Consider the following 18,783-nt stretch of genomic DNA (forward strand, 5'->3'; position numbering starts at 1 on the left):
TTTTATTGCTGAAGCATAAAACACGGGAATAAACAAGCACCAAAGTGCTACTGATCATTAAAACCAGATGGGAGCCCATTTACTGCCTCCAGCAGCGAGGTGCCATGGCTGCTCCGCTGGGGCCCCTTGAAATAGGAAACCCAGCGACCATCTGGGAGGTGCTGGATGGCTACAGGCAGCCCCTGCAATTCCAGCCTGGAGTCATCTGCACTGTCCTCTCACCACCACCCCAGGGATGACCAAGGAGTGCCAGAGCTCTGAGTCCTAGCTCCAGAAATACAGGCACCCCTGTGAGGTTGTGCCTACATGACACAAGGACATGGTAGGGACAAGCAGCCCATCCAGGGCCAGTCCCATTGTCCTGGGGAGGTGGGGTGGGGAGAATTAGAGGCTGAATTCCCACACACAGACCAGGGATTCGGTGACACTTCAGTAGTATTTGTTCAAATGCGTAACAGAGAACCATCAAGGGTTCTGATCACTCCTGTGCAATTCTGCTCCCACACGGTGGATTATCCAAGGCAGTCCAGGTCTGACTTTTTTCCTTACCAATCAGTGCTGTCTGGCATGGGAAGTGACAGTGCTACGGTGGGAAGGAGCCAGGGGCTATTTGCTCTCCTTCGTAACTAACACACACACCACAGATAAATACCCAACGAGAACATTCCCAGTCTATCTACTGGAAACTGACCTCCAGGAACAGCTCCATCCTGAGTACCCCCAGCTGCAAGCTGAGCTCAACCCCCTCCCTAGAGTGAAGCTTTGCACCTTTGTCTCCAAGCCCGTGGCAGGGAACCCTCTCAGCAGCCGAAAGCGGAGCACGGCATGGGGCCAGGGATGGATTCCTGGGCAGCCCGAGAGGAGATGCAAATGGAGCGGGAGACTGCGGGAGAGGCAGAGACAGACAGATGCTTTTACACTTCAAAGGGAACGGGGCCCTGCGAGGCTTTCAGGAATACGCACAAATCGATAGACTCCTTTCAAACACCGAGCACATTTGCTCAAGTGTGAGGCAATTATTCCCTGAGGATGGAGGCAAGACAAGGCCATTAACAGCCATACGGGCAGGATGAGGAACATGCTGCGGCTCCAGGAGGAGTGCCAGGCCAGCCTGGGGGGCAGAACACCGCTGTCCTGGATCATCCAGGATTTACAAAATGCCCTCGTGTCCCCAGGGGCTCTATGGGGAGCACATTAGTGTCATTCAGCCTGTGTCAGTGCAATGCTCAGCACATCCTTTTGGTGAACAGCGGGTTTGATCACATCCCCTCCACTGCTCTGGTTCACTGCCTTTATCCCTTGAGGGCTGACTTACACTTACTGAAGCAATTCCCATTTCCCCCTCACCCGAATGCTGCTAGGAAGAGCCTGACTGCTCTGGAGAGCTCTGTCTCCACTGAGCCCCTTCTAGATGGCAAAGCAGAGCCCAAAGCAGATTGTGGGCGAGCAGAGGGCTGGCTGCTCAGCATGGGGACAGACCCCGCGGTGTGACAGGAATCACGCCTGACTCATCCCTGTCTTCTCTGCACCAGCACTTCCACACATTACCCTTAATGCACCATCTCCCAGCAAGGATCTTACAGAGATCACAGGTGCCCGTGCTTTGCGACCCCACAGAAGGGATCTGGAGTGACAGTGCCAGCACACAGGAAGCCTCTCCTGTGAACAGCTGCTGTTTTACATGTACAGTCATATTTGTACAACGAGAGGCAGAGATACTGAAAGTGAGCAGTGCTTTATGCCTGGTGCATGACTGATGGGAGTGCCCATCCTGTATCACTGGCTGCCCACTCTGCTTTTGGAGGCATATAATTTACCCTCTTCAGCAAAAATAGAGGAGGAGGAAATAAAAATCTCAGCATGTCCCCAAAGAACTGTAGGAGATCAAAATTAAATCTATCCATTACACTCATCAAGCAGGGTGCTGTCTGGGCAGGAACACTGTAGTTGTACACCTGCACGTTCAAAGAAAATAAATTGAGTATTAGACAAGTGTCAGAGGCAATCCAGCACCCCACAGCAAAATGCTTCAGGTCATAAAACAAACTCACACGACTTGGAAAAACAAAAAAGGAATTAAACTAAACTAAAATGAACAGCAAGACTGCTCAGCACAGCTGCAGCACCTCTTCTCAACCCTGAATCAAAGGTTTGCTTCACATTCAGTTAAAATTTTGTCTGACACCTCTGCTCAGGCCCAGGTCTCAAGAACGCTTCTGGGTTTGTTCTGGGAGGTGAGTGCTGTGCGCTGTGGGGGAGAAATGCCTTTCCTACTTCCTTCACTGAGTCCTGTGCTCCTCCTGCTGTAATGCCCAGAAAGCACATTTAGACGTGACTACAGCTCTGCAAGGCAGGACAGTAAAAAGCAGCGTACCTGGAGGAGCAGGGAGCCAGGCCAGCAGCAGGGGGCTGCAAACAGAGCCTGCAGCCAGGAACAGGCCTCCCTCACAGCCACTGGCACTGCAGCAAGGCTGTGTCTCTGAGAAGGGCTGTGCCAGGGCAGCTGAGGGACACAGAACAGGCCACCCCACCACGATGCAGAGGAGTCCCTCATTCCGGGACTGCAGCTCGGGGCAGCTCAGGGCAGCAGGGATGTGGCTCAGAGCCGCTCACGGCCCGTGACCAGCCCTGATTGAGGCTCCAACCAAACGCTGCTTCTCCTGCTAAGAGGCTCCGCATGGACCCCACCCTAGGGCTCGGGAATTAAGTGGATTTAAAGCTCTGCAATAAAAAACTCATTAGACTTGAAAGAATGTTGTTATTTCTGGAAGGGGGTTTTCGCTGCTTGCTTGGATCACCTTAAAGCGAGCCGCTGCTTAGGCTGAGCACGTGGCAGTCCAAGGAGCGCCAGGACAGACACCGCACCCCGGGCAGTGGGGTCAGCCCAAAGCCAGGAGTCCTGCTCAGCCTGGCGGTCCACCACCAGCTGTTTGCCGGGCCCAGCCCGGCCGGGCTCCCCGGCTCCCCTCAGGCCGCTCCCCGGGCGGGCCCCGCCCCGCCCCACACGCTGAGGGCTCGCCCTGCTGCGGGGGCGCCGTCCCAGAGCCTGGTTTGCACCAGCCCGGCACATCCCTGTGCCTGCAGCACCGGGAAATTAGAAAAGCTCTCGGTGAAACCAGCTGGAAGCTGTTCGTGCAGCGCCAGCGCAGGTCCAAGTGCAGAGGCCGCAGCCTGGGCCGGAGGGGAGCGGCGGCCGCGGCCACACTCACCGTGTCCTCACAGGGCTGCAGGCACAGCCACACTCACCGTGTCCTCACAGGGCCATGGGCACAGCCACACTCGCCGTGTCCTCACAGAGCTGCGGGCACAGCCACACTCACCATGTCCTCACAGAGCTGCAGGCACAGCCACACTCACCATGTCCCCACAGGGCTGAGGGCACAGCCACACTCGCCGTGTCCTCACAGGGCTGAGAGCACAGCCACACTCACCATGTCCCTGCGGAGCTGTAGGCACAGCCACACTCGCCGTGTCCTCACAGAGCTGCAGGCACAGCCACACTCGCCATGTCCTCACAGGGCTGAGGGCACAGCCACACTCGCCGTGTCCCTGCAGAGCTGCAGGCACAGCCACACTCGCCATGTCCTCACAGGGCTGAGGGCACAGCCACACTCGCCGTGTCCTCACAGGGCTGAGAGCACAGCCACACTCGCCGTGTCCCTGCAGAGCTGCAGGCACAGCCACACTCGCCGTGTCCCTGCAGAGCTGTAGGCACAGCCACACTCGCCGTGTCCCCACAGGGCTGAGGGCACAGCCACGCTCTCCGTGTCCTCACAGGACTGAGGGCACAGCTCAGAGCTTTGCTGCCCCTCCCGGGCCTGCAGCTGCCTTGGCAAGAACTGCAGCATCTGCAAGAAAGCATTTTCCTGCCATTCCCATCTGCATTGAAGCAGTGTCAGACAAGGCTTAAGGCTGCAAAAACCAGTAGGAGAAACCAAAATAAATCAAGATCTTGATTTCCCATAGGAAATTTACCTAGATCCCATTTATAGTCCATTTGCCCTCCTCCTTATGTAACTTCTCTGCAGGAGAGGAGCAGAAAACACAGAAAAAATAAACAATTTGCTGCAAAGAATTGGTGCAAGAGCCTGAGTCACATCTAGCAGTGTGAGCAGATAACCTGGGGCTCACTGAACACACTGTGGAGAACAATGAATGCTGAGATCAACAGCCTGTCATGCATGTACAAACTGGCCCCAGGTACCATGACTAAAGCAGAGCACGTTGTGCTTGAGAAAGATGCACAAAACCTACACTTTTGAGTTTATTTTATTAGTCTTAATGGCCTGACTTCCACATGTCTCATTTCCTTTTATTGAAGCTGTCAGAGGCATTACATTATCTCACATGCGTGCAAAACCAGCATTTCAGTCGAGCTCCTACAGATTTTAAATGCCACAGCTGAAGAAAACAAGCCAGTGGGAACTGCAAAGGGAGGGGGCGGGAGCAGAGTCCAGAGCACACCTACAGGCAGAATCTCCAAAGACTTCCCAAACAAGCCGAGCACAGTCTCTAATCAGAGAGAAAGGATAGGTACTTCTCCAGCAAGCTGGATGATTCACTGGAGAAGGGCAAGCAGTCCTGTTGCAACAGAAGGCTGATGAGTAATTGATGGCTCGTCCTAGGCACAAAGCTGAGTCTTTTACCCCAGTGCAGAGCTGTCTGCCAAACCAGCTCTACTGCCAGGCCCCGGGGGCAGCAGCACCTGTACTGCTACCCAAAGGTTTGAAAGAAACAGCATTGAACTCGTATTTTCACAGGAATTCCCCAGTGCTGCCCAGCTCTGTTACTCATGCTCACTGCAGCTTTTCATCCTTATTAGTGCTCTGTGACAGGGAAACACCTCCCAGCTACAAAGATAAAGAAAGAGATCCACCCAGGTAGCCTGTGGGGAATGCATTCTCTGTGTTGTGGGCATGCTGCTGGCAGTGATCCTGTCCTGCACAAAGTATCCCCCTCGGGTCCCTGCACATGGTGCTCACTCACCTCCACAGCCATTCTGCTCATCTCATTTCCAAGATGTGAAGGACATACTAATGGCCAGAGAGAGCCTTTTACAGCTGACCTGCCTTCACACAGCTGGCATTTGGACAGCAGGAAATCACGATATTTTGGCATAAAAAAAAAAACCTGCTCCACATTTTGTTTCCCCAGCCAGATCTCTTTGTTAGTGAGTTGCTCATATCCACATGTGTGTGTCATGCACAGCAGGTACAAATCACTACTGGCCAGGGTGCCATCAGAGGGGAGGCTCACAGGGCATTGTGTACACATACTGTGGCAAAGTCTGACCTTTATTTCAATGCTGCATATCCTCAAATCCTGGGAAGCCCAGGGGAAGTACTCAGCTGCTCTGTACATATCATAATCATGGTACAAAAGCAGTTCACGATATACAATTTAAATAAGGAAACAGTCATTGTAGCTGAGTCCTCAGATTTACAAGGCTACTTTTCACAGTAATTTTAACAATAACAACATGGCTCAACATCCCTATGCAGATGCACAGTGAACCAAGAACTTGGTGCACAGCCTTTCCCAGTGTCCCTGCACAGGGGTCTGTGGGCACAAAGCTGCCCAGGTCTGCTCAGAGACATCTTGCTACACACACACCAACACTCACACACGTGTGTGCACACAGAGAACCACCTGGCACACAGGCTAAATGCCACACCTCTGTTCCTACTGATGGCTGCAGGCACACGGCAGCTATTAGTGTGACACGAAAACATTCCCTAAATAACACCTAGCAACATGCCTATCCTTCCTGAGAAGAAATGAGTCTGTCTCACCAAGTCCCCAGTGCCAGGGCCATCTGCCTTGGGCAAACAGGGAGGCCTCCCCCTTCTACCAGGGAGAAGAATCCCTGCTTGCATGGCAGTGCACAGGCTGCTCCTGCTCAGGGTGGGACCAGAGAGGAGGGAGGTGGAACCACTCTGATAACTGAACATGGACAGATCCCTACAGACTCCCAAACAGCAGTGAGATGACTTCACACACTCAGAGAGCAGCAGGAACCACAACTATAAATTATATTCTCCAGGGGTGGCAGGGAGCAGGAGAAGGAGTAAGTTCACAGTGGAAAATTTCCTCTCCCTCTAAAGGAAGAGGCTGGAGTGACACAGCTGCACTGCTGTTCATGGCCCTGCTTCTGACAACCTCAGAAAGCCCCAGAGGAGCTCCCCACATTCCATGAACAACCTCCCTCCACCTCCACAGAATGAAGAGCATGTCACTGACCTTGAATCTAGGGCTGACAGAGGAGGGATGGACACGGGGACAGGAAGACACCACACACAGCCTTGCTGCTACTTCTGCATGGAACAAACTCTCCCCTGCCTGCACGACCCACCGCTGTGCTCCAGACCTTGCTGTGCATTTGACTCTTATCTGCTGCTGGAAGAATGGTGAGATTTTAGCATTACTTTCACTATCCTAATTGAGGAAGCTGCTCAAAGTTCACCAGGATTGCTTGCTTTCCTCATCTTTGCACTATGTTCTACAGCCCTTTGGCCATGTGGATGGCTTACTGGAAGTCCTCAGCCCCTATCTCCTTGCACCAAGTCCCAGGAGGAAGGGATGTTGGAAACTGTCAAATACGAGGTGCCAACACTGTGACTGAGTTCAGCAGCTCTTTAAATACTGTTCTTGCAGACCTGTGGTTTCCTACTCCTGCTGGGAAAAAAACCACTGCAGAACACATTGAGCCTGACGCACAATGACACGGCTGGGGCAGCCACCAGTTTAACCACTGCTTGTGAAATATGGTGAGGGCTGTTGTGCAAGAAAACAAGGAAGTGAAGGTGTCCCATGCTACTGCTTGCAGCAAATACCTCTGCCTAGTGTAGGCAAAGCTTCACAAGTCCAACACCCCAGAGCAGACTCAATCTCATTTACAATTTTCTCTCAGTTTTTTCACTGGGAAAGGTCCTCCCCATTCACCAGCAGGCGTAGGGGAACAGAGGGTACTGGCTCCACTCTGCCATGGTGCCATGGGCATGTCCTGGAGTCCCTTGTGTGTTGTACTCCGTGGAGAAGGCTGAGTAGCTCATTGCCCTGTACTGGCTGTGGGGAGGCACCACCCACTGGCCCAGGCCCTGCTCGCTGCCATAGGGACTGTACACGGGCGCGCGGGCCCCGGCTTTCCCCACCGAGTCCAGAGCCATGTTCACCACTCCTGTGTAGTCCTGGGGAGGAGGCAGAGGTGGGGGCAGGGGGGGCAGGTTGGTGAAGCCCTCTGGGAGCTGTTTGGAGTCGTGCTCGGGCACCATGGCGAGGTCCAAGGCGTGGCACCTCGCCCGGAAATCGTTCAAGGTCGCGGCATCGCGGCTGGGAAGCTGCTGGCTGTCCCCAGCTTCGTGGAACCTGGGCCCAAGGGCACAGAGAAGAGGGAGTCAGACCTGCCAGAGTGGAAAACCACGGAAAACCCACAAAGATCCCCTGGGGAAAGGCAGGGCAAGCTCTTCCCCTTGCATGCTGCTTCATCTTGCTCTTACTGGGGATTTTAGCCCAGGCCTCACTGTCACACTCACAGAAAAATGAAATTCCAGAGAAGGTGAGTCCAGACTACCTTAGTTCTGGCTAAGTCCTAGTCTGGGCTCACTCACACCCAATTTTGCAATGAGGAAGGAAAAATCACTGGAGTCTTGCTTGTCACTCCTCCAAAACTTCCTCCAAAGGACAGGTAAGCTCTGTAGTGCACAGAGCATTTTGGGACAGGGCAATAAAGAACATTACACAGACATGAGCATGCCCAGAACCAGAGGTTTTGAGCTAGAAGAGAAAGGCTATCCTTGGAGCTATGTCCATGCTAATCCACCATCTCTCAACCACATGTGCTGTCCAACAGAAAGGCATCCACCCCCTACTCCCAGCTGGGTGCTGTTCTTAGGAAATAGCCAGCAGAAGAAGAGGAATCCAACTAATTAAGGTGCAGCTTTGGAGCAGAAGGCAGCACTCACCGATATGTCTGGTAGGACGGCGTTGGCACTTGCTGCTCTCTGGCCAGACCCTCCCTCTGCTCAGCAGGCACTGGTGAGGCTGCAGGGAAGGCCTGGCTGCTGTTCTGCTCTGAGCCCCAGAAGGGATATCCACTGCTCACCACCACAGGGTTACTCTCTTCCTTCACATCTACATTCTCATCCTTCTCAAAATCTGACTCAAAGCAGGGAAAAAAAGAATGGAAAAGAATGAGAAAGGAGAAGAGGGAGGCAAAGCTCACAATGGTCTATTGGCAGTTGCAGTAATCACAGGATGGTGGAAGGAAACACACTGCCACCTCCTGCAGCCCTCCTGTCTTAAGGGAATGGCCCCTCCCAGCTCTTTTCTGCCCAGATACTGGGGTGGTCAGAGCTGCCCTGTCCTTTCTCCTTAGCTGTGCTACTCCAAGCAGCACCATGAGCTGGAGCAAGAAATTATTAAGCTCAAAAAACTTTCTGAATATCATTCTCTGGGTTTGTTGTGATCAATATTACCACGTTCCTCAGCAGCAGGCTCCTTTTCCTCAGGCAGCTTCCTCTTCTGGCTCTTGGCTGGACTGGGCTTCTGGCATTTGGCTCGTCCTTCCCTGGAAAGAAACAAGATGTGGGGGTAGCTTGGATGTAAGCTTTTTGCCTAGATATATAGGAAGGGATGCTACTAGGAGGAGAAAGAAAATCCATAACATTTTTAAAGTTTAAGTAAAAAAGAGTCAACTTTGGCCTTTTTTCATCAGGATTTTTTTTACAGGAGATTTTTTTTCAGGCATAAAATAACATGAAACAAAATCTCAGATATTTTCATAGCATTTTCTGCTAGGAAAAAACCTCTATTTTTTCCTTCTCTATTGTCAGTCTGGGCTTGCAATTTAAGCTTTTTTTAATCTCATCCACTGGCTGCCCTCAGACCAAGCAGAAGATCTCACTGATATTGGTATCCATCTTCCCTCTTGCACAAAAAATCTCCCACTGGAAGAGATACTTTTCCACCCACAGGAAAAAGACACAAGGGAGCCTCCAAATGTCAGAATCAAGCTGATCTCCAAGAGACCAAATGGTCTGCTGTGGACTCCTGTTATCACTGCTATTCACATGTCAGACTCCAGTCTAGCTCCAACGTGCAAGGGAATGCAGGTCTCAAATTTGTCACACCTCCCACTTCTCTGTAGGAATTGTCACCTCCCACTCCCCAAGTCTCTTGAGAAGAGGCTGCACAGAGGGACATCACTCCCAGATACAGGGAAATGCAGAGTGCACAATGCAGCAGAGCTGGCTGGCAGAGTTTTGCCAAAGACCTTGGGTAAAATTCACAAGTGAACTCTTGCTACAAACAAATTAAAATGAAAAAACACTTTACCTTCGAGTGTTCTTCCCATGTTCACGGAAACCTTTAGCAAATGGATTGTTGTCAATCTTGAGCTTTGTAATCTTTAAATGAAAGGAACAAGACTCAGCATCACAGTGACTGGTTGGCTTCTTCACTGTTCCAAGACCTTCACCTCAGTATTTATCACAACACATAAACTGTGTGAGGGCTTTGGACATGGCCTTGCCACAGTATCTCAGCTATCCCATCATTGATCAGGAACTGACCCACAGAGGGAAGTGACCTTGCCAAGGTCAGCAGGGATTTGGGTGGGATTCATCTAACTAGAGAAATAAACAGGGTGAGGATCTTGATCTGGTCATGCAGCTACACTTTTTACTGCATTTGGAGTTCTGTCTCACTGACAGTGTACTCAATATCATCAAGCTGCATGACTCATCTCATCACAGAGGAGATATTTTCCACAGGAGCCACAATGTGCCTATTTCTTCCCACTGTCCACCACAGGTGCCCAGGATGAGCAGACAGGAAGGAGATACCTTCCTTTACAGGAATTCTAGACAGCATTTCACAGAGTGTCCAGAATGTGACAGAAGCAGAGCCTGCACACTGTACCTGCTCGTTCTGGTAGGCAGTGACAGAAGTGAAGACAGTCTCAGGGAAGCTGAACACCTGGAAGATGCTCCAGCGGACACTGAAGAGATCATCTGCCTGCACGATGTGGAAGCGCGGCTTGTAGCGGTGCATGGAGTGCAGGATGATCTGGGACAGACAAAGGACAAGGTTCCCATGTGCCAGCACACTGCAGGTCCCCTGGGGACACTGCCAGGACACCCATTTCTAACCAGGGACTGCTGCTGGATTGGTGTCTCCACCAAGCCCCTGAGTGACAGCACAGACCCACACCTTCCCTAGCAGGGAGCCAGGAGGGCACAAGGGCTGGGCTGAGGGAGGAAGAAAGGGCACTTGGATCTCTTTTAATTTCTGCATCATCTAATTGCTCACAAATCCTGCTTACTTCCCACAGAGTTCATCTGTAATGAATTCCAAAAAAGCACAGCACAACCTACATGCCCATGTTGATCCAGAGTGTTGTTAGTGAGCTTCAGTTTTTGGAAGGAGACAGGTTCTTTCATCCAGTGGCTGCCAGGAGCTGGGGAATCAGGGTGGACATAGGTGCGACAAGGGAGCTGGGGCTCTGCTTTTCCAGCAACTTCCCACTGGTCTTTATTCCACTGTGAAGGGAAAGACAGAAATCTGGAGCTGAGAAAAGAATGCTTTCAGTACAGAAAAGCTCCAGTAAGTTTGCTTCACTGTCAATTCAGAGCACTCCTCTGAAGCACAAGTAGCTGATTCTTCCTTACAAGCCATGATCATGTTACCAAATCAGCTCCAAGTTTAGACCTCATTTTTCCTCCCTTTCTCCCCGTGGCTGCCAGAAAAGTCTGACATTAATCATGATTAAAACTGTACTTCTTACAATGAAAATTAGTTACCTTTCCAGCTGCTCCCCAAGCAAAACTGACAAATAACTCCAGAGAGGCATAAAATCCATCAATTACTTCTGAACTTTGTCCAAAGAGAATTTATTTATCAGTGTGACAAGTGAAGCATAAAGATTAATCTATTTCAAATAAAGATGAAAAGACAGCATAAATTCTGTTATTTAAAGTACTTACCTTGTACCTGAAGTTATCCATTGGCACAAAATCTACCAGCATGAGGTACTTGGCATATGGGATTAAGCCAGAGACTTTGATTTTGCATTGAGGAAACATTCGTCTGAAGGAGAAATGAAAAATAGAGTAAAAAGGTTTCTCTGTAGAGTGGCTGTTAATGATCAAGCAGCATGTCACATTCACTCACTGCTGTGCAAAGCCCTGGGAGCAGTTTTTCTCCAGCCAGCCACTGACCATTTGTCCATCTTATTGATGGACTGTCTAGTCCTGTGGGTTTAGGTGGGATAGACACTAACAGAGCAGCAGTCACTGAGGGTCTGACACTGTTACTGCTTTTGTTATTCCAATTCTTCTAACACAACAGTGGGAAACTTGAAAGGAGCTATTTGGAGGTTGTATGTAGCTCCTGGCCTGCTGCAGCCCTCACAGCCCTGGAGGATGGATTAAATCTGAGCGTGGGTAGAAAACGTGCTCTCATCTAAGAGCACACCCAGCTTTCTGTTCCCATACTCCCTGCCACTACTTTTAACTTCTGACTCTGCAAAAAAGCTTTGACAGCTGCCTCCCTACCCAAAGGGATTATTCCAGCTCCCAGCAGCTTTGAACAATACTTTACAGCTTCACAATTCCATCTTCTTTCACTGCAAGCTCCACAATACATGACTCATTTATACTGCAGTGGAGTCTGCACACACAGATCCTTGTGAGTCTGGGCCACATTCCTGTCTGCAAACACAGACTCAAACCCAAACCTTCACTGCTCCACTGCTGCTGCCTGTGACCCAGGCAGAGGGAGCCCAGGGCACTTCCAGGGAAGTGACAGGAAGAACACCAATGGTAAGTGGTGAGATAAGGGTACAGGAGTTTTCTCAGCACCTCAGCCCCACAAGTGACCTTTGCACTTCACAGTTTGGATTTCTGTGACACCCTGGAAGTGCAATTTTTCTGCCAGGATCAGGAAGATCTGTGTAACTGGTTACAAAACCAGTTCAAGGGCCACCATTCAAAAAATGAGCATCTGGAGACTTTAACAACAGCTCAGAGGGGTGTGGTGTGTGGGCAGCTGTCCTTACCCCTTACCTGCCAGATTTGGTGATGATCATCTCAGTCCCTATCTGGTGAAACTTCATCCAGAGCCCCATGTCCTCGAGGGTGACCACGATGGAGCTCTGTGGGAAGGGCTCCAGGTTGGGGGAAGGAAGGGCCTCGCACGGCGCTTTCACCTCTGCAAGGAGAAAGGAGATGGGGCTGCAGACACACAGGAGGGGAGCTGACCCTGGGTCTTAGAACTCTGAAAAACTGCTGCTTTCCTTCAAAGGGTCTTTGTTAGGAGGCTCAGAGGTATGGAGCCTTTTCTAACAGGTTTGGTTTTAGCTGGTGGTCCTTTCCTAAGGATCTGTGTGTTCTACCAACTCAAATTCCATTGTTACAAAACCCACACTGGCAGGGAGCCACAATCCACTGCTCTGGTATGACCAGGGTTACACAGAACACTTCATCAACAGAGTGCAATGAAAGCTGAAAGGACTGGAAGGATTTTAAGTGCACCAGTGGGTAATGGGAAAACGACAAGTAGGTGGTAGCAGAGGTGAAAAATCCCCCCAAGAAGACAAGGATGAGACAGACAGGAGTCCTAAGTGTAAGTGAGGGCAAGAAAAGGAGGTGACAGAGATTCATTCTGACTACATTCTGAAAAGAGAATGGCTGATCTGAACTGGAGTGGAGATGGGAGCACAGAGGATCCTGTGAGAGGGGTGGAAGGTGTCTCCTCAGCAGCACACCCTGGCAGTGCTGCAATCTGCTGCTCTTCCTCCTGGAGCCACAGGACCAGCTGGGGAAGGGGAAAGGGAAACATTCTGGAGGAACTGCCTTTGCTGTTGATGGTACAAATCACCTCTGTACATCTCTTTGGATCTCTTAAAACCTGCACTAGGTGCTCTCAGCAATATTGAGAGGCAGGCAAGATTGCTGCTGCTGTACTGAAAACCCAGTTCCATCTGAGGTCAGGATGTGACCCAGTACAGTTTTAGTGGGCTGAGTTCAGACCAGCAGGGCTTTAGGAACACTGCCCTGAGTAGGGATGAGGAGCAGGGCACCCACAGCACCAGGGCTGAGCCAGCTCAGGACCCCTCTGGTGGTGCATTAGCAGCCAAGCACAGCTATTTCTTTAAAAGGTAAATTTTTCTGCCTCTCAGCCTGATCAGATCTTATTCAGAGGACAGCAAAAAAAGGGAATTTTCACCTTATTACAGCTTTCCTGAGTAATGCCTTCAAAAGAGTATTCACAAAAAGTAGATAACTACTTTCAGAGAAATTAGCTTTTTCCACAAAGGAATGTCTTTCCACCAAAATGACCCAATACAAGTCTAAGTGGTTCTTCCCTCAGGATTAAGAAGTAGAAAACATTAAAATGTAATTTTGTCTGTTTGTAGAGGTCTTTAGGCATTTAAAAAAAATCCCTACCCTTTTTTCTGCTTTGATCCAACATTAATGAACTGGCCAAGAAGTGACACCTAGTTTGCTCACCAAGATTAGCCTGTTAACATCTTCTTACTAAAGCTTCCCCCATATCCTCTTGCAAAGACATGAAAGCTGCCATGAGACCATGCATTTGGTAGCTCAGTGCAGCACATGTATCAAAAGGAGTTACAATAAAATTGGGCTGATTTCCCACAGGAGCCATCCAGTCACAAATAAATGCAAACAGGTTTTGATTAGCTAGACAGATGCTCACTCCTTCCCCAGATGAATTTTCGAATTAACATTTCTTTAAGCAAATTCCAATGCCATTAAAAGAGACTACAGCAAGGCAGATCTCAGGAGTCTTTAGTGAGGGGAGGTTTCCAATAAAGTCGAGAGGAATTGAAGTGAAAGGAGTTCAACACTGAATTAAAAATCAAAGGCAGATGTTATAATCTGTTTTTTACCAAAATGAGTCCACAACACACCTGTAGGAGCACAATGCTGCCTGAGACAGGGACAATAAATATTGCAACTAAGGTTTTAAAATGTAGCTAATGCCTTTGACTGTGCAGGTTTTGTGAGCCCAGGCTGGGGCTGAAAAGCAGGACATGGGCAGTGTGCATGGGGAGCTGGAGCCCAGCATGGTGTGAGCTGGTGAATGGATCTGCAGCAGGACCCTGCAGGGAGGGATCTGTTTGCAGCATCCCCTTCGGATTTTGTTGGCAAATTTTGTTTGGATTTTTGTTTCCCTGCTACTGTGTAACTGATGGCAAGGCTCATGCACTCACCCTCCCACAAAGAGTGTTGGAATTATGGCACAGAGAGTTGGAATTATGGAATTATGGAACTTTGTAAGCTGTACTGCTCTATGGTTTCCTCTTCTGTGCAACTTGGTTTTAAAACTTTTTTATCCAAAAGAGATTTAAACCTTTTCCAGCAGTTCTAGTTTTACTTTTTAAAAAAATATTCCTATTATCATTGTGCTGGTAACACCACGCATGGCCCATTCAAACATGTGTTCTTTATGTCCAGATGAGGTTGAAAGGTAGGAGGCTGTTATGGCAAAGGCAAAAAAATGAAGAGATCTTCAATTTAATCTGTGCTTGATTTGAAGGTCCTTACACCAATAGGAGCAGTTTGTGCTACAATTTCTGTGCCTAGAATGAGCTGTACCTATCTTTTTGTCTTCTTGGGGACAGAAAGGAAAGAAGGAGAAATGTGAGGCAATTTTGTAGTTTTAGGAGGATGATCTCTGGATAGAAGATGCTGGAGTACAATTGCCTCACCTAAAGCAATTCCTCAATTAATTTTCTATTACTGAGACAATGTTAAAATGTCAGAAAATTTGTTGCTGTCTTCCCAAAATGTGTAGATAGGATCTGCAATACTGGGAAAACTCCAATAAGGGAACAAGCTATGCTTACCTTGACTAAAATCAGTTATTATTACATTTGTTACTCTTATCTTCCAAAGGAAGCCCAACACTTACAGCTATCCAGCATCCACCAGGGAAGAATGCACATCAATACACAAAGTTTTCTATTAAATTCCTATTACAAACAAGCAAAAAATCCCTCCCATGTTCTCTGATCTTCTCAATGTCAGGAGGAACGCCCCGACCCTGTGGAGGCAGCCTCATTTCTCACAACCAGTTTTTTGGCAATAACAAAAGCATGATGTTTCTACAAATGCAACAGCTTCATCTCTCAGATGCATCCAGTCATCACCTGGAACATTTCTGCTGTAAGGGGTCATCATACACCAGAAGCAACCCAGTAAGAAAATGAGGTGAGTGCTGCAATATTTGCAATCTTTAACAATCTACATTTTTTTCATTGCTGCTCTTTTGTTTCTCAACTTAAAATTCAAGTGGCAGAAATCAGTATGAATCAGATCAACACAGCAGGGACTGAAAAAACCCAAAACAGCAGCAAAGGTGGAAATCATCTAAATCACTGCACAAGTATTTTGTTCATGAATGAGACAACACTTGCAGAGGAAGAGAGAGGAAGCTGAGGCTGCCCAGTCACATCTGATGTGCCAATAGACTGGGCCAGGGTTTTTTTCTGATGTGCAGTAAAACCCCAGAGTGAATTTAGGGTTCAGTTGCACTGACAAATACAGAACCTCTGGGCTGACCCTTGGTGTCCAAGGCACCTCTGTCATTGTGCTCAATCCAATCATGCTCCACACAGGAGAGATTAACAGCATGCCATGAGATAGATTGAAGGAAAACATCATGAAATCCTAAATAAATCACAAAAATCTTGTGCTGGGTGTGAACCTGGAAGGAGTTGGCTGTGCCTGATTGGGGTTCATGCTTTCAAAGGGCATGGGAAATAGGAAAAAACCCCCAAACCAAAGAGTTTGTATCAGAACTGTTATTAAAGATATGACAAGTATTTACGAACTTTGTGTCCTTCAACCTGAAGAACTCAGTGCTTTGCAGATAATACACAAACACCTCCAGCCTTCAGCTGAAGGGTCACACTGCACAAGGTGATGTGGGTAAAGGGAGTTTGGGCACAACTGTGAGCAAACCTTTGCTACCTTACAAAAGATCTTCTAAGGCTCTCAACACTCAAATGCACCATTTTTCATCTACTCCCATGAAAAAACCCAGTGTTTATATTCTCTCCAGCCCCATGCACTCTTCTATAATGCTGGTGAGCCCTTCAGGAGCACTTGTTCCCTTTCTGGGATCTTTCCATGCAGTGAGAAAAGGGAAGGAGTCCTTCACTCACCTGGTAAAGCTTGCATTTTTCCATGTACTGTGACCTCGAGGAGCTTGCAGAGCCAAGGGAGCCACCAGAGTTCTTACAAGGGAAGCCAAAATAGTCCAGTTCCAAAGCAGGTCTGATTCCCTGGAGCAAGCACAGGCCCTTCCTTCTGAGATCCAGTGTCAAGAGTGAGCAGGACGAGGATGGGGCTCCAAGCACAGCTAGCCAAGGTGAGTTCCTGTTTTATGGAGGATAATGAGCAGGGAGGAGCTTCCCGCCAGGGCTGTCCCCTCGCCAGCCTTTGATGTCCAAAGGGACAAAGAGAGGAAGGATCTGCAGCAATGGCTGGGGCTAGGGGAAGAAAATCAAAGAGAATTAACATGGCTTTGACATACAGGAAACCCTACAGGGGAAATGCACCTTGATTTACTGCTAAAGCACTTTTAAACAAATAGAGACAAGACTGAAAACATCAGCTGAGGACTTGGCTACAAAATGAAAACAAATCCCTTGAACAGCAAGCAGGGGTAATTTCTCTTTGGCTATTCCATGGGTTTGTGATAGTTCTCATCTTCAGCACACAGAATCATTCTACTCTTGATTTCTGCTATCAGAATCAGGATGGCATCCAGCTCAGTCCTTCCCAAGTGGGTGATTGACAATCTGTGTAAAGTTTGCTCTCACAACTGGAATGCTGCAGCAACACATCCCTTCACCCACTGCCTTCTCCAGCAACATCAAATGAACACATTTGATGGTATGACATCACTCATCTGCCCAATTTCTGCATTCCCAGCCTTTAACTGCACTTTTCTGGGAGGATCAGGCACTGAGGTTATGCCTTGCTCAGGCACTGCTCTTGCCCAGGGAAGGCTGAGCAGAAATCGAAGGGCTTGAGCGTTTTCCCTTAATTAGTTTATTCTGCAAGTGTGACCATTAGCTTTGGTGCTTATAAGTGCTTACAAGTGCTAAGAGACAGCAATCAAGGCTCAAGCTCCAGGGCACAGCACAGCCACTGCACCTCCTGAGGAGGGGTTCTGTTTTTTTCTATTTTGTCAGTGATGTTACTGGGACATCTGATCTTCAGTCTGACATACAAAACAAATTTTGAATTTATTTAGTGAGTATCTACACCCAAAGAACATTCCTTCAGTTCTGTTTTTACTTCCTTTTGGAGCAGGGAATGCAGAGAGGACAAAGGAGCTTAATCAGAGCAGGGACTGACTTTTCCAGTGGTATATTGAATTTTAGGCATCCCAGTGCTAGCCAGGGAGAGAAAAGCCAATGCTTAGTGTGGAAGGAAGAATGTTTTAAATAAAAGGGCTGGAGAATTTCAGAACTCCTGAGGAGGATTTTCCAGGAGAAGATGGTCCACTGGCTCCTGGCACCTCTGAAGAACCACATCCAGCCTTGCTGGCATCCTTTTAAACCACTGGGTAACACAGAAGACTCCAGGCTTTTCTCCCTCAGGTAACTTGGAAACATCCAGAGCTGTGGAGACTCAGCACCACTGAGGAGGGGAAAATCATTGGTGGAGAAATGTCAACTTGTAGCTCAAATGGAAATTATTAAATATGTGGAGAAATAAATCAGAAGGGAAAAGGTCAGCTGGAATGGTATCAAGGGCAGATCTCTGCTTGTGCTGGTACAGCCACTACCAGACACAAAATAAGATGCAGAAATGCTCTTTTGCCCTCCTGCAGAAGGAAAGCCAGCATTGCATCTGCTCCCCCTTCCATGTCCTGCTTTTCTAATACTAGTATTTTAATTGTAGAAAGCAGAAAAAAAAGACAACCACAATCAGAATCTGAAAAGGAAAAATAGAACAAAAATTGGGTCAGAGTCAAGCTAGCAGTGAGATGAATCAACATCCCACACAGTCAGGAACTGCACAACAGCAGCAGCAGCTCTGGGAATTTCAGACTTCACCTGACAGGAGCGTGGGATGTGTATCATGACTTGCTGCTGCTTCCACAAAGGCTCGATGGTCTCCTGCTGCCACTTCATTTGCACACCGTGTATCAGCAAGTCTGGGGAGCCACATTTGCTACAAGTACTCAAATCCTTTTGGCTTCTCCCAGCTGATTGATGGGGAAGGTGGAGCCATTAATTACCCATGACTAGTTAACAACCAGCTTTCTCCCAGCCATTCTAGTCCCACTGAAATGGTTTAAAAGTGAAAAAAAAACCGTGAATTTGTTCCTATTGCTGGAATGTGTGGCTAATAGGAGCAATCCCCAGGAAATTCATCCCTAGCAAAGGGGGAATTCAGCACATTACCCTCATCTGTCCATCCATGGAGAGCCCTCGGGCAGTTTGATGGGAAGTCAGAGGTGAATGTGCTGGTGTCTAACAATTCACTGGCAAATTGGAGGCTGAGGGTGTGGGAAGGGATGGGAGAGAGAGTGGAGCTGACATGTGTAGGTCAGTGACATCCACGGCTCAGCTCTGAGCCCCCTGACAGCAGCAGGGACAAATCCTGCTGAGCCCAGCTCTAACAGCAGCCTCTGCCCTGTGCTGCAGGGATGGGGTAGGGCAGGAGGGGGGATGTGAGATGGCAAAAGCAGAGGCCAAGAGCTTTTGCTTTGCATCTCTTTGAGAAGCTGATTAGAAAGAAA

General features: G+C 48.8%; 1 protein-coding gene across 1 annotated transcript in view; it reads right to left on the reverse strand.

Moving 5' to 3' along the window:
• Nucleotides 1-16,288, reverse strand: part of LOC130259626 (T-box-containing protein TBX6L) — a 47,551-nt gene extending 31,263 nt beyond the window's left edge. The window contains exons 1-9 of the mRNA XM_056504110.1: nt 16,190-16,288; nt 12,063-12,207; nt 10,983-11,085; nt 10,374-10,538; nt 9,919-10,065; nt 9,334-9,404; nt 8,475-8,566; nt 7,962-8,154; nt 6,241-7,365 (exon numbers count right to left, since the gene is read on the reverse strand). Of these exons, the coding sequence (XP_056360085.1) occupies nt 6,939-7,365; nt 7,962-8,154; nt 8,475-8,566; nt 9,334-9,404; nt 9,919-10,065; nt 10,374-10,538; nt 10,983-11,085; nt 12,063-12,207; nt 16,190-16,205 (1,359 nt within the window). The 5' untranslated portion in view covers nt 16,206-16,288 and the 3' untranslated portion in view covers nt 6,241-6,938. The remainder of the gene's footprint in view (nt 1-6,240; nt 7,366-7,961; nt 8,155-8,474; nt 8,567-9,333; nt 9,405-9,918; nt 10,066-10,373; nt 10,539-10,982; nt 11,086-12,062; nt 12,208-16,189) is intronic.
• Nucleotides 16,289-18,783: the final 2,495 nt, after the last annotated feature.

The sequence above is a fragment of the Oenanthe melanoleuca genome, chromosome 15 (genome assembly GCF_029582105.1).
Source record: "Oenanthe melanoleuca isolate GR-GAL-2019-014 chromosome 15, OMel1.0, whole genome shotgun sequence".
Lineage (NCBI taxonomy): Eukaryota > Metazoa > Chordata > Aves > Passeriformes > Muscicapidae > Oenanthe > Oenanthe melanoleuca.